The sequence below is a fragment of the Myotis myotis genome, unplaced genomic scaffold (assembly GCF_014108235.1).
Source record: "Myotis myotis isolate mMyoMyo1 unplaced genomic scaffold, mMyoMyo1.p scaffold_m19_p_25, whole genome shotgun sequence".
NCBI classification, from domain to species: domain Eukaryota; kingdom Metazoa; phylum Chordata; class Mammalia; order Chiroptera; family Vespertilionidae; genus Myotis; species Myotis myotis.
The window spans coordinates 1,393,512-1,408,828 of NW_023416330.1; the positions used below are offsets into that span (position 1 = coordinate 1,393,512).

Here is a 15,317-nt window from a genome sequence, read left to right on the forward strand (position 1 = left end):
GGCTAGCCTGAAAACGGCCCTCAGCCCCTTACCCAGGCTGGCCACACTCCCATAGAGTAAGAGTCCCCACTGGGGGGCGTGGCCAGCCTGCAAACAGCCATCATTGCCTCACCTAGGCTGGCCAGACACCCCAGCGGGAACCCCCACCCTGAAGGGGGTCTGGCCAGCTTGAAAACAGCCCTCAGCCCCTCACCCAGGCAGGCCACGCCCACCCAGTGGGGACCCTCATCCCATGGGGGTGTGGCTGGCCTGCAAACCACCACAGGCCCCTTGCCCAGGCTGCCCCACCCCCCAAGGGAACCCCCCCCACCCTGATCCGAGACACCCTTCAGGGCAAACCAGCCAGCCCCCACCCGTGCACCAGGCCTCTATACCAATAAAAGGGTAATATGCTAATTAGACTGGGAGACCTTCCAGGAGACCTTCTGGACATTCTTCTGGACAAAGCCATGGTGGCAGGGCCGAGGTAGAGGCATTTAGAGGCAAAAAGGGGAGGGCAGTTGGGGGCGAGCAGGCCATCAGTGGGGATCAGTTGGGGGTGATCAGGACTGCAGGGGGGGCAGTTTGGAGTGAGCGGGGCAGTTGGGGGTGAGCAGGCCAGTGGGGAGGGAAGGTGAGAGCGAGCAGGCCAGCAGAGGGGGCAGTTGGGGTGAGCAGGCTGGCGGGGGGGGGGGGGGCAGCTGGGGCGAGCACACTGGCACGGGGGGGCAGTTGGGGGTGATCAAGCTGGCGGGGGGGCGGGGGGGCATTTGGGGGTGAGCAGGCCGGCAGGCAGAGTGGTTAGGAGCCAGCAGTCCCGGATTGCAGGAGGGATGTCCAACTGCTGGTTTAGGCCTGATCCCTGTAAACCGGCAGTAGGATATCCTTCGAGGGGTCCCAGATTAGAGAGGGTGCAGGCCGGGCTGAGGGACAACCCCCCCCCCTCCCCCCCGCACGAATTTCGTGCATCGGGCCACTAGTTCATTATAGAACAACAAATGTTTAACACAATTTTAGGCACAAACCAGCAGACAGGGAAATAAAGATAATGAAGTGAAGGGGCCGAGGAGGCTGTGGCGCCCCTTCTCCCTGGTCCTGACAGCTGACCAGCTCGGTCTTCCAGACGGAGCAGGAGGGGGGCCAGTCCAGGAGGATGCACTCCTGCAGCCCCACCCACAGCCCCTGCATCGAGGAGGACTGCTGGGGACACCGCCTGGCTGATTCGCACTCGCCCTCTCATCTGAAATTCTGAAACTTGATACTTCTTGTGTCATTTCTCCCTTCTGGTTTGAATATTCTACAAAACCTACCATTTCTTCTTATTGTGTAAATAATGAGTCTACGGACAAATGTCTCTTCAACGGACTTTCTAGAGGCTTGTGAGTATGGTCTAAGGCAGTGGTTGGCAAACTGCGGCTTGCAAGCCACATGCGGCTCTTTGGCCCCTTGAGTGTGGCTCTTCCACAAAATACCAGCTCTTCCACAAAATACTGACTTCTGCGATGGGCCACGAAGTTTCAATCGCACTGTACATGCGCCCCCGCACGTGGTATTTTGTGGAAGAGTCACGCTCAAGGGGCCAAAGAGCCGCATGTGGCTCGTGAGCCGCGGTTTGCTGACCACAGGTCTAAGGGAAGAGCAACGGGGTGCCTTGCTCCACAGTGGGCAAGCCTCTCAGATCCCACAGCTAAGCAGCAGATGATCACGCACTGCAGTGCAGTCTACAGACCTTGTCACATAGAAACCCACACCTGAAACCTATTCTGATCATATTAACCAACTAGTGGCCTGGTGCACGGATTCGTGCACATTTGAAAGGAAACTAATTAGAAGAAATATTTTAATATTACTATTCGCCCTATCTCTATAATAGAAGTGTCAGAGATGAAAGAAAATTAGCAAAATGTATATGAAAATAATATAAATTGGTTAATAAACAATAACAAGATATAACTAAGATATGATATAAAAACAACAAAAACATATAAAAAACATTGATAAAAACAATGACTGATAAGTTGATTAAACTTATTCTAATATCTCCCTGTACACCACATTAAGAGTAAAAACACTTTCAGAGTGCTTGACTAATTTCCCTTGTGATGAAGTATTTACAACTTTAACTTTAATGTCACATGCTCTTCGAACTCGAGAGAAAGCAACATATAACTGACCATGTCCGAAAACAGGTTCAGGTAGGAATATTCCTACTATGTCTAGAGTTTGTCCTTGTGATTTATTAATAGTCACTGCAAATGCTGGCATCATGGGAAACTGTCTTCAAATTAATTTAAATGGGAGGGGGGGGACAAATATCACGCATGCATTTATTTTTAAATTGCCAGTGCACATTATATGCACCGGGCTGTCGGTCGGACATACGGTCACTTAGCCTTTTATTTATATAGATGTCACCCCGATAAACTTAATTAGAAAAGAAAAAAAGGGACGCATTGCAGACACCACCACCACCGCTACTACACCACGTGGACTCCAGGTGGCGCCACAGCCCAACACTCACAGGCTTAGCTGGATCATCCCAGCAGGAGCCCTCTCAGCTCCATCCCTGCCAAGTCTATTTATATTTAAAACATAATTATAACAAGACATCGTTATAAATATCTTTTCAAAATTTATACTCACAATGTTATTCTAACACTGCTGTAGAAGCTTGTTCTATCAGTGTGCTTACAGACTTAGCGTCTTAGCATGTGTGGCTGCAGCACTTAAATAGCTACACCCTCACGCACAACCACCCCAGGAGCCAGACTGGTAAGAATGGAGAGCACTCGGCTCAGCTCCAGGCGGGTGCACAGGCTCTGGCAGAAGCTCTACACCTGCCACTCCTCGGGGACTGCCACAGCATACAGGGGACCTCGCCTTGTACTTCATTTTAAGGGTAAGTGATATAACCTAGAAAACGTCTTTCTTGTTTTCCTCTCTTTTTCTCATTAAACAATTCAACATTGTTTTTGCTCCACTTCAAGTGCCCTCATTCCAACTTTATTATTTATATAATACAATGACCTCTAATCCTTCTTCAGAACAGAAAAAAACATGGCAAATGGGAGGGAAAAATAGATGATTCAAGAGATCTAGATCTCCAACATACAAAATTCAGTTTTCAGGGCAGAAAGACCAGTGCAATGCAGCCACTGGCCCTTCCTCCATCAGTGCCATGGACTAGGCACTGGCCACACAGACCCCAGTCTGGAAAATGGGCAGGAGAACTACCAAGGATGCACACTCCCCACCCACAGAGAGAGCAGGACACTGGAGACTCTGGGCTCACCGCTGATTTGGCCTGCGGGTCTCCGATTGGGATGACCACATTTGTGCACCTGAAAACAATCCTCGTGTCAGTTCTGTGCCTGAAAACTATCCCAATCACTATTAACTGTCAGGAAACAACTACCCCTATGCCCTGCCCACGCCACAGAAATCCACTCCTGAGAACAGAGGCCAAAGTTCTTGTCATTCACTTATCTGGTTCACTTGTCATTACTACATACACATAAAACTAACCCTAACATCTCTCTGGGAACCCAAAAGTGAGGGGCGGTGGAAAGGTGTTTAGAAAGGTATTTGTTACTCTTCACTTTTAGGAATTCTCAATAGTCCAGGGAGATTCCAAACACATCAAGAATGAATTACTTGTATCAACTCTAGCCTGAAATGTTTCCCATTCACTCCTGGAGCAGAGAGCACTGTGTTACTCAGAAACCTTCCCATCAGGCAGTGTGTCAGTGCTCTGTCTCAGGCAGGCCGCCTGGGGCCTGGAGCGAAAGCGCAGTTCCACCTGGCAGGAAGGGCAGGAGCAAAAGCGCTGCTCCAGGAAACCAGGTGAGCTGCCTCCTTGCTGGTTTACCGACAGGGTCTAGAAGCTGCAGAGACCGGGTCCTATGGAAAACCTGGTCTACAGCGGACTGGAGACCCACCATTTGCCGCCAGCCCCATGGGGACCCTTAACCCCTAGAGTGCCGGGAAGCACGATTGCGCTACTCCTGTCTTTCACCAAAAGTGCCGGGAGCGCTAACAAAGCTTCAAAATGGCGTCCAGTTCTAGGTCTGCTTTTATTAGTGATGATGATATTGCTAAATATGTCAATGTAATAAAGGTTTCCTTAAGTTTTGAATATGTAACTTCATTTACCTGCGACTCATAATTTTTTTCCTAAACTGCTGTAAAATCAGCAAAAATGCCTTGGCAATTTTAGCATAGTTCCTAGGATATTGGTTGGCACTCAAAGGGTTAAGCACTCAGAATTAGCCAGTTTTAAGAGACCAAAATACAGTCCACCTTACTTCCTATTTGTAAAATCTCACCCAAGTCCTAAAGCTGTTAATGTGAGAGGCTATTTCTGGAAATTAAGGTCAAGAAGGCTACTTTAAAATTTTTTAATTATTATAAATAAAACGTTTGTGACAGGGGAAAAAACTAAATATACGTGTGCATATGTGAACTTTAGGATAATCTGAGGATTTCAAAGCATCATCTGTTCAGTTGGAATAGTTATTCCATAAAGTTTATTTGTAAGCATGTGAAAATTCCCAACTAATTGAATTCTGGGGCAAAAGTTCTGACAGCAAGTGTGCACAGGAGATGTAACACCTGCCTCCTCCTCCTCCTCCTCCTCCTCCTCCTCAAAAGCATTATTTTAACATGAAGTAACCAACACTTCATGATAAACCAGGAAGTGACTGAGTCATGGGCCGGACAACAGGCACAGGCGCAATGGAGCAGGTGCCCACCTGGATGGGTCCCACTGACATGAGCAGGCTCTTCAGCTGGGCGTCAGTGGTGGATGACGACAGGCCTTCGACAGACACAACGCAGGGCTGCGGCTTGCACTCCACCACCCGCAGGTTCTGCTTATTTGGCATCGGGCGCCCGCGGCCCATTGGCCCTGCTGCTCCCCGGCCTCTGCCATGCATGACGACCTGCCAACGACAGAAGGGACTGATCAATTCAAAAGCTTTTGTATTTTGGCACAACTACCAAGATATATAAGTGAGCAAATAACTCAGAATCCGTTCAAATACACCACGAGCTATAGGATTTTCTATAGTTTCTGCTGTGCTCAGAAAAGAACTTAATATCTAAAGAGGACACCACCACCCACCAAATGTGAAAGGAAAAGACAAGAGCTGATTTGGAGCCCAGCAGGGATGAGGCGGCACCTCTGTTCCCTCCGTGCTAGGGGTGAAGCAGCAGGCCCCCGGGATCCAGAAATGCATGCCAGCTGCACACTTAGGGTTCAGGTTAGTCCTAACGGCCCAGAGCCTGAGTTTCTCCCTCTGTACTCCAGGCCAACTCCGCAGGGATGGTGCAACCCACTGCCACCACACAGGCACCACAAGCCACCACCCCACAGATCCAGCTCACGTGGTTAAGTACGCACGTGCACTGGCACCCTGAGCACTGAAAGGCCGCTTCTGCCACAATGGTCCCCTGGCTGCTGCCCTTTACATTCACCTGCAGAGCTTTAAATCAAACCAAAAGCCCAAACCAAGGACAGGGGGCCTCTACCCTCACCTCCAAAATTATGACATCACTGGCCTAAGGTGGGGCCCAGACCTCAGAGTTGCTAAAGCTGTCAGGGTTCAAAACACTGTTCTGGGACCTTTAAAGAAAGAGGACAGAGCTGATCTTTCTGGTCTGTTCCAACTAGGAAACAAGACAGAGCACCAGTGCCAAGTGTTTCCCTGAAAACTGAACTCATCCAGCACAGGACATGCGTGAAAAGCAGCCAGAGTGGGTGGGACTAGCCGCACTAGACTTCCCAGGTTTCCTACCCAGACTTGGCCCCAGAACTGTGGGTAGAAAGGAGAGCATGCCAACTGGCCATCTCCAGGGCACAGCTGAGGGCAGCAGGAAACCACCGCACCCTGGGTGGTGGGTGCCGTCCCAAAGCTGCACCATTAAAAAGTCATGACAGGAAGCATGCAGGCACTCCTCCCCCCACACCATTCCAGCCTCACACTCGCAGCACTGGAGGACACAGCTGTACCTTCTTGGTGGGGTGAAGCCCTTGGATGCTCTTGATGCCCGGAGGGCCTGCTGAGTACACGTGGGTCCCGACCGGCAGGTGCTGGGGCGGCTGAAGGGCCCCCTTGGTCAACGTCACCTTGCGGGCAGGCTGCGGCCTCACTTCCGGAGGCGGGGCAGGCCGCTGGGGCTGGCCGTCCGGGTGGAAACAGCCCTCGCTCTCTCCGCCCTGCCGACAGGAACAGGCAGCATGCCGGTCAGTCTCCGCACAGCCCAGCCCCCTCCCCAGCATCGCAGTGTTCCACTGAGACACAGACCACCAAATGCTAGAACACCAAACCTGTCGTTTTACTAGAGCCACTAGGACATTTTTTACTTGACAGTGTTTGGGTTTAAATAACAGTTTTGAAATGAAAAACAGTAAGATCTTGGATTGGTATACCCACTCAAGAGGTCTGTAATTAAAGGAAAAGCTGTTCAGGTCAGTAAAATATTGCTTAACTTGAAAAATACTTCATACTCAACATGCATTTCCCATCTGCATGAGTATTTGTGTTAGAATCTGAGAGTTTGCATAATCAATGATCTTAACTCCTATTTAAACTTAAGGGAAGCAAGCCACCATGCTCCCTCCTCCCCTGGCTGTGGTCATGAATCCTGGGCCATGTCCAGCCCTTCCCTCCTCGGACACAACACCGCACACGGACTGTGGGCACAGGGCTCCTCCTGTTGAGTCACAGTGCCATTACCAACCAGAGTCGATGGCTCAAAGGAGGAACTCCTGCATCCATAGAGCTTTGTAAGTATCAGAGACCTAACCTTTTTGCATTTTACTAATATTCCCTCATTTCATGACCTAAAACACTGTTCATCAGTGAAGAAGTAAGCACACACTCAAGCTACACTGATAGTCATAACTCCACCAGGTAGCAAAGCCCCTGGCGGTGCCGGTCGGCCACTTTTAGTGTGAAGTGTAGCATCTTCCCAGCAGGGAGCTGGTGACCAGGACGGAAAAGTGGATACAAGAAAGTGAGACCTGGACCTGCTAAATTATGTCATCTTAACTGAAATGGATGCTTGAAGGTGAAAGCAGATTCAGACTTCTATGAGCACTACACTCTGCTCCGACATAAACAGAAACATACCGGTCAATGGCTAATTAACCTTCCCCAATTCAGACTGCTCAGTTATGGAGCATTTCCAGGAGAAGCTTGGCAAATTAGCCCAGAAGCAGCCCATATATTTTTCTGTCTCTTTTCCCTCTAAATGTACCTTTTGAAAACAGTTTAATGAAACAAAGGGAAGGAACAGGGGCTGGAGCAAGCCAAGAATAGGTAAAATGTTTGCAATAACTGCCCAAATGGGACCTAAGGAAAATGAGATTAAAAAGTCAGTCTTCTGGCTATGGAAGCATGGAGAGAGCAGCAAAGCCTCCCTACCCCCAACTCGAAGCATATAACTGGGCAAACAAGCATTCCAGGACTCGGAAGTGGAGGAGCAAGAGCAGTGGATACAGGGCTGTGGGATAGGAAATCCCAGGAGGCTGACTGAAATATCAAGCAGCATCATCAGCGAAGTCAGTGGAGGAGATAGGAAACATCCACAGATCTGATGGCCTCTGATCTTGGTCCTGTTTGCAACAATAGTCGGGCAGCCAGAAATCTGAGAAACAGGAAATTCTGGCCATGAGCTACTGAAGGCGTACGTAGGTCCTCCCCATGCGGCTGACAGAGCCTCAGGAAGCTAGCAGGAAGAGCCTGAGTGGGCTGCAAGTGCCCACTCTGACCACACAGATTACCTGCAAAGGGCCCCAGGAACCTGGACACAATCTCTTCCTGACCTAATGACTGACCACTGAGCTATGCAATAGGGCCAAGCCCTAGGAAACCAGGCTAATAAGAATAAAAAATGGACAAAAACTATTTTGAACTGAATAAAAATAAAAATACAACATATCAAAATCTAGCGGATGTAACCAGCCGGCATGGCTCAGTGGTTGAGCGTTGACCCATGAACCAGGAGGTCATAGTTCAATTTCTAGTCAGGGCACATGCCTGGGTTGCAGGCTCAATCCCCAATAGGGGTTGTGCAGGAGGCAGCCAATCAATGATTCTCATGACTGATGTTTCTTTCTCTCCCTCTCCCTCTCTAAAATACATGTGTGTGTGTATTTATGTATGTATATAAAGAGCCAGGGTATGTAACGTTCAAAACGACCGAATGTACAACCGAACACTGGAAGTCAGTCCTGGGTCGTGCTGAGGGGGCTGCAAATCAGGACCAGAGAGAGGCCCGGAGAGAGAAGCAGGGTCTGATCCACAGCCTCTGTGGCAGCTGTTGATCAGCCCTTGCCTCTCTTTCTCTCCCGGCCTCACCAGCAGACACAGGGGCTGCTGATCAGCCCCACTTCTCTGATCAGGCCCAAAGATAGGCCTGGAGATGCTGACTGGCATAGAAACCGACCAATCAGAACCAAATCTGGATGAACTGCAAAAAGCCAATGGCTGCCTAGGAGGTGGAGCTTTTGATGCTGACTGGCATAGAAATCGACCAATCAGAACCTAATCTGGGTGAACTGCAAAGGCAGAACCTAAGGTGGGGACTGAGGAGGGGTTTTAAGTGCAATAGCTGTTTGGTGTAAGGTGTAAGAAAGCAGTTCAATTTTTTAATGACTAGTTTGGCAGTATAGTGCATATGGCTGGCTATCAGTCCAGATATAGGGATTATGTATTTTTGTCTGCCAAGAGCATCTCCTCCTGCTGAAAAGGCTTTTCCTCCCCATTTAAGCAATCCTATCCTATATAATCTATCTATACAATAAAAGGGCAATATGCTAATTAGACCGGGTAGACTGGACATCTTCCGGTCATCCAACTTCCTTCCGGACAAAGCCATGGTGGTGGGGGCTGAGGCAGAGACAATTAGGGGTGATCAGGCCAGCAGGAGAGGGCAGTTGAGGATGAGATCAGGCAGGCAGGGGAGGGCCGTTGGAGGCAAGATCAGGCCAGCAGGGGAGGGCAGTTGGGGGTGAGATCAGGTCAGCAGAGGAGGGCAATTAGGGGCGATCAGGCCGGCAGGGGAGAGCAGTTAGGGATGAGATCGGGCTAGCAGGGGAGGGCAGTTGGGGCGATCAGGCAGGCAGAGGCAGTTAGGGGCAATCAGGCCGGCAGGGGAGAGCAGTTGGAGGCGAGGTCAGGCTGGCAGGGATCAGGCCTAAACTGGCAATCAGACATCCCCCAAAGGGTCCCCGATTGGAGAGGGTGCAGGCTGGGCTGAGGGAACCCCCGCCCCCCCCCCCCGCATGAATTTCGTGCACCAGGCCACTAGTGTGTGTGTGTGTGTGTGTGTGTGCGTGTGTGTGTATATATAATCTAGGGGATGCAACTAAAACAGTTATATCAGAAAGGAAAAGATACCTATAATCAATAACTTGAACTTTTATCTGAATAAACTAGAAAAATAAAAAGAAATCAAACCCACAACAGAAGAAAGGAAATAAGATCACAGTGAAAGGCAATGACAGAGTAAACAGAAAATCAATAGAGAAAAATCAAAGTTGGATTTTTGAGATCAACAAAATTGATCACCCTTTAAACTGACCAAGAAAAAAATAAGAGAAAACACAAATGACTAAAATCAGGAACAGGAGAGGGATTATCAGAACGGGTACTAGAGACATTAAAAGGGTGACATGAACAACTTTTTATCAACTAATTAGATAATTTCGATGAAATAAAGAAACTCCATAAAAGATGCAAGATACCAAAAAAAGACCATTAAAAATCTGAGAAACGCCCTAGCTGGTTTGGCTCAGTTGGATACAGCACTGGCCTGCAGACTGAAGGGCCCCGGGGTCGATTCCAGTGGCTGGGTTGCAGGCTCAATCCCGAGTAGGGAGCGTGCAGGAAGCAGCAGATCAATGATTCTCTCTTATCATTGATGTTTCTATCTCTCCCTCTCCCTTCCTCTCTGAAATCAATAAAAATATATTTTTTTAAAAAAAAATCTGAGACAACCAACTCATTAAAAACTTCCCAGAAAAATATGTCCAGGCCCCAATGAATTCAATGATGAATTCTATCAACTATTTAAAAAAAAAAAAAGACCACTCTTTCAGAGAACAGAGAAGAGCCCTGCCCAGCAGGTCAGCCTGAGCACCGAAGGATCACAGGTTCAATCCCCAAGCCTGGTCAGGGTGTGTCCACAGGCAACCAATTTGATGTGTCTCTCTAAATCCATGCTTCTCTCTTTCTCTCTCTTCTCTCTTCTCTCTCTCTCTCTCTCCCCTCCCCCCCTTCTCCTCCCTTCCACTCTCTCTCTCTCAAAAAAAAAAAAAAAATCAATGGAAAAAATATACTCAGGTGAAGATTAACACAACAAAAAACAGAGAGGAAGAAAATATTTCCATTCATTCCTTGAAGCTGGTATTACTTTGATTTAAAAAAAAAAAAAAAAAAAGCCAAAGACATAAAAAAAGAAGGAAAGCCACAAAAAAATATACCTTGTGAACACATGAAAAAAAGCCTCACAAAATATTAGCAAACTCATGCAGCAACAAAGAAAAAGCACCAGACACCAGAACCAAGTGAGAGCTGTCCCAGGAGTGCAGGGTTGTCTTAACATTGGAAAATCAATCAATAGAGCAGACGACATTCATGAAGGCAGGACCACAGGACCTCCGCACTGAAGCAGGAAATGCTCCCATCAGGAGCATTCAACAGACCAGGAGCAGGAGTCCTGTGGTGAGAGGCCTGGCGAGCTGAGTGCTCTCTCCTTAGGACCATTTCCAGCACACCCACCACCTGGGGAGTGTTCAGATGCTAGTGATCCTGGGCTTTACTCCAGAACCATCTGATTTGAAGCTCTGAGGCTTGAACTCAGGCATAGCATACATGTTTGCAGTATAGTATGATCAGGAGTATACCAGGGTCTGCACCAACATTGTCTCCCTCAACTCCCCTCCCTGTAAACATTATCATCCTCTTTACAATTGAAAACTCCCGGCCCTGGGCCACAGAAAAAGTGCTGGGCCCGGTTGTCCCCCTGGTAGGGGAGGCGCTTCCACTCCCATGACTGCTTCCAGCTTGGCTATGAAAACAGAAGGACTAACCATCATTCAAGTGAATTAAATGAAGAACAACTATGATAATGCTGAATTTTTGCAATTTTTTCTAGAAATCATGCTGAGCACTCAAGGCTTAATGATAAGTTATTACATTTTTTAAGAAAAAGGTGTGTTGTTTTTTTTCCAGGAAAACCAAGATGGCAGCATAGGTAAACACTGGTACTCACCACCTCCCACAACCACATCAAAATTATAGCTAAAATACAGAGCCATCATTCAGAACCACCTGAAAGCTGTCTGAATGATAGTCCAATAACTAGAGAAGTAAAGAAGAAAATACATTAAGACTGGTAGGAGGGGCGGGGGCATGGGACAAGCTAGTCCAGCACCCACGTGTGGCATTTTTTTAATCTGAGGGATATCTCCAAGGCCTCCCATGAGAAGCAGGGGGTCCCAGCTGCACAATCAGACCCCAGCCCGGGGAAGAAAAGCCCCTGTAACTTTGGGCTGTAAAAACCAGGGATGATTGTGGTTGAATGACACAGAGATTGCTGGAGTCCCAGGTGTTCCTCTTAAAGGGTCCATGCACAATTTACACAGCCTTGCTTCCTCTGAGCTCCAGCACTGGAAGGCGGCTTTGGGGGGATTCCAGGGACATACAAGAGGAACTAGACCAGTGATGGCGAACCTTTTGAGCTCGGCGTGTCAGCATTTTGAAAAACCCTAACTTAACTCTGGTGCTGTGTCACATATAGAAATTTTTTTATATTTGCAACCATAGTAAAACAAAGACTTATATTTTTGATATTTATTTTATATATTTAAATGCAATTTAACAAAGAAAAATCAACCAAAAAAATGAGTTCGCGTGTCACCTCTGACACGCGTGTCACAGGTTCGCTATCACTGAACTAGACTGTCTGGCACTGGGACAGGAACTCGGGGGCAGTTTTCTCCCAGACAAGGGTGCTCGCAGGGGTCATTTCTCCTGTACTATGACCTCCTCCGTCACAAAGCTGACTGACAGCCACATCTGAGTTTCCATCAGTGTGGCTCACACTGTTCACTCTGCCCTAGTGATTCCCTCAGGCTCTGCCCCATCCAATCTGTTGCCCCACCCAAGCTGTTTGAAGCAGCTTTTCCATATGCTCAGGCTTCAGACATTGCTAAAATCTCTTACACAAGCAGCAGCTGGAGTCAGCATGCCCCAAACTTATCAATAAAAGGCCCAAGACCCAGCACTAGCACCAGCCTGCCTTGCATCACAGCTGGGCCTCACCTGGGGACTTCCTAGCCCAATACAAGTAGCAGCCATCTGCAGATCACTCTGTGGTTCCTGCCGGGTGGCCCGAGGCAGTGGCTGACTTTGCACCTCCCAGGAAGCCCCAGAGCCAGTGTACCCAGTAGAGAGCTTCAGATCACACCAGATTATAACTCTACCATCCACAAGCAACACACTCAAGGGGCAGACTCAGTGAGCACCAAAGCCCCACTAAAGTAAGTCCTGCTCCATAGGAGTGTCTACTGCACAGCAGCTCTTTCATTGCAGACACAGCTGGTCCTCACAGCCAATTGTCCTGGAAGTCAATTCCTCCTAGTGACACCAACAGCAATCAAGGCTCAACTACAACAAGACTGCACACAGCCCACACAGGGGCACACCCAGAGTGCCCAGCTCAGGTGATGGGGTACTGAGCCAGTGGGCCCCGCAGGACACCTAATACACAAGGCCACTCTACCAATTCCAGGAGACATAGCAGCCCTACCTAATACACAGAAACCAACACAGGGAAGCAGCCAAAATGTGAAGACAAACATCACAAATGAATGAAATGAAAGCAAGCAAACTCCTGGATACAGAGTTTAAAACAATGGTTATAAGATTGCTTAAGGATCACAATGAAAGCTTCAAGGGACTTAGTGAGACTTTCAAGGAAATTAATGAGAACATTAAAGACATGAAAAAGTACCAATCAGAAGAAAAGAATACACTAACTGAAACAAAGAACAATTTGCAAGGATTCAAGAGTAGAGGATTCTGAGACACAAATTAACGATTTGGAATATAAGGAAGCAAAAAATAGCCAATGAGAAGAGCAGAAAGAAAAAATAATCTGAAAATATGAAGATTAGTGTAAGGAGCCTCTGGGACAACTTCAAGTGTACCAACATTCGCATTATGGGTGTTCAGAGGGAAAAGAGAGCAAGATATTGAAAACCTATCTGAAGAAATAATGACAGAAAACTTCCCCTAACTGGTGAAGAAATAGACCTACAAGTCCAGGAAGAGCAGAGGAACTCAAAGAGGCCCACACCAACACACATCATAATTAAAATGCCAAGGGTTAAAGACAAAGAGAGAATCTTAAAGGCACCAAGAGAAAAAGCAGTTAATTACCTACTGTCGGCTGATTTCTGAACAGAAACTTTGCAGATCAGAAGGGAGTGGCAAGAAATACTCAAAGTGATGAATAGCAAGGACCTACAATCAAGATTACTCTACCCAGTAAAGCTATAATTTAGAATTGAAGGTCAGATAACGAATTTCACAGACAAGAAAAAGCAAAAGGAGTTTATCACCACCAAACCAGTATTACATGAAATGCTGAAGGGTATTCTTTAAGAAGAAGGAAAAGAAAACGAAGACGAAGAAGAAAAAAATAATAGATCTAAAATATGAACAATAAAATGGTAATAAATACATATCTATTAACAATTGAAAATCAAAATAAATGAGCAAGAAATCTAATGAACAAAACGAACTGATGAATAAAATAGAATCAGAGGCATGGAAACAGGAAATAGACTAATGAATCTCAGAGGGAAGGAGGGTAGAGGGGTGGGAAGAGATTAAAGTGGTGAAGGCCTGGGATAGGGCGGGAACCGGGTAGAGGGGTACAAGGAGGGGAAAAAGGGGGACATCTGTAATACTCTCAACAATAAAAAAATTATATTCTAAAAAAAGAAAAGGCTTTTTTTCCCAAATGAGAGAACAATTCTTCCTTTTCAAATTCTTACTGAAAATTTTTAATTCGAGTTATTTCAGTTAATAGTTTGGCTGGGAAAGAGCCAAACTATTCTTCACTAGTGTGGCCAGACACACAAGGACAGACCAAACTGAATGCACACATTTATTTAGGAGTCTTCTAGAACTTAGACATATAGTTATAGCACTGAAAGATATAAATTAAAAAATGCTGTCGATTCAAATCAGAAATTTCAGAATTCTGTTATCTGAACATAAGTAAATAACTGGTCATGTGTGGATGGCAGATGTGTTGTAGTCCAAAAAAGTGGTTGGGGTCCCAGGGCAGCCTTTTGTGAATTCTCCCTCTTATAAGGCCTACCCCACCATTCCTTCCACTGCAGTGCGTTTAGACATGATTTTAAATATTTCACTTCCTTCAAAACAGATGCGGGAAAAAAAAGTTAGGGCCCGGCAGGCATGGCTCAGTGGCTGAACATCAACCTATAAAACCAGGAGGTCCTGGTATGATTCCCGGTCAGGGCATATGCCCGGGTTGCAGCCTCAATCCCCTATGTGGGGCAAGCAGGAGGCAGCCAATCAATGATTCTCTCTCATCATTGAGGTTTCTATCTGTCTCTCTCCTCTTCCCTTCCTCTCTGAAATCAATACAAATACATATTTTTAAAAAGAAGTTTGGTCTATATTACCCCAAACTAGAAATATTTTGTTTTTTTCCCCAAAACAATTATCTTTTAATGTACCATAAAATGTATTTTAGAGTCGTTTTTCTTTAAATATAAAGAAAGCTTCCTGAATTAAGAAAGAGTAGAGAATACTTTTTATCAGCTTAATCATTATAAAATAATGCAGTCTGTAGCCACCATCATGAGCAGGACAAATTTATTTATAACGAATGGTTTAAATGTACAGATAAAAAGGCCTATTGATACTGTCAGGGCACCCTGCAATTTGACAGATCAAATCTTATTTTCATTCTTAAAGCCCATGAAGAAGTGATATCACTGACTTGCATTCACTAGTGAGCAAATTGATTAATCCCCCTCTATAGAAATCTCAACTCTTGATTACACCTATCAGACACTAAGCAGCATTATTCTAGAGTGACAACACTTTGACAAATTCCCCAACCATTTTTCTCAGCCTTTGTGGCCCTGCTAGGTTGTATTAACCCTGATGAAAAATTAATTTTCCTTATCTTCTCCTAAACCCCAAAGTCCAAATCCGCCAAACTGGCAACTCTTTCTGTAAAGGTATTATGAAAACCTCTAAAAGATTAATTGCATGTCTTCAGGTGAC

General features: G+C 46.6%; 1 protein-coding gene across 5 annotated transcripts in view; it reads right to left on the minus strand.

Annotated features, from left to right (window-relative positions):
- Positions 1-15,317, minus strand: part of RBM33 (RNA binding motif protein 33) — a 116,282-nt gene that overhangs the window by 6,071 nt on the left and 94,894 nt on the right. For 3 of the 5 annotated variants that reach the window (XR_004975240.1, XR_004975242.1, XM_036356174.1), the window contains exons 15-16: positions 5,990-6,196; positions 4,731-4,919 (exon numbers count right to left, since the gene is read on the minus strand). Coding sequence is in view for 2 of the 5 variants with exons in the window: in XM_036356174.1 (XP_036212067.1) it covers positions 4,731-4,919; positions 5,990-6,196 (396 nt within the window). In the remaining 3 variants the exon portion in view is untranslated. Of the gene's footprint in view, positions 1-4,730; positions 4,920-5,989; positions 6,197-6,236; positions 7,630-15,317 lie in introns of those variants that run through there. The other 2 variants (XR_004975241.1, XM_036356175.1) reach the window with 2 other exon arrangements.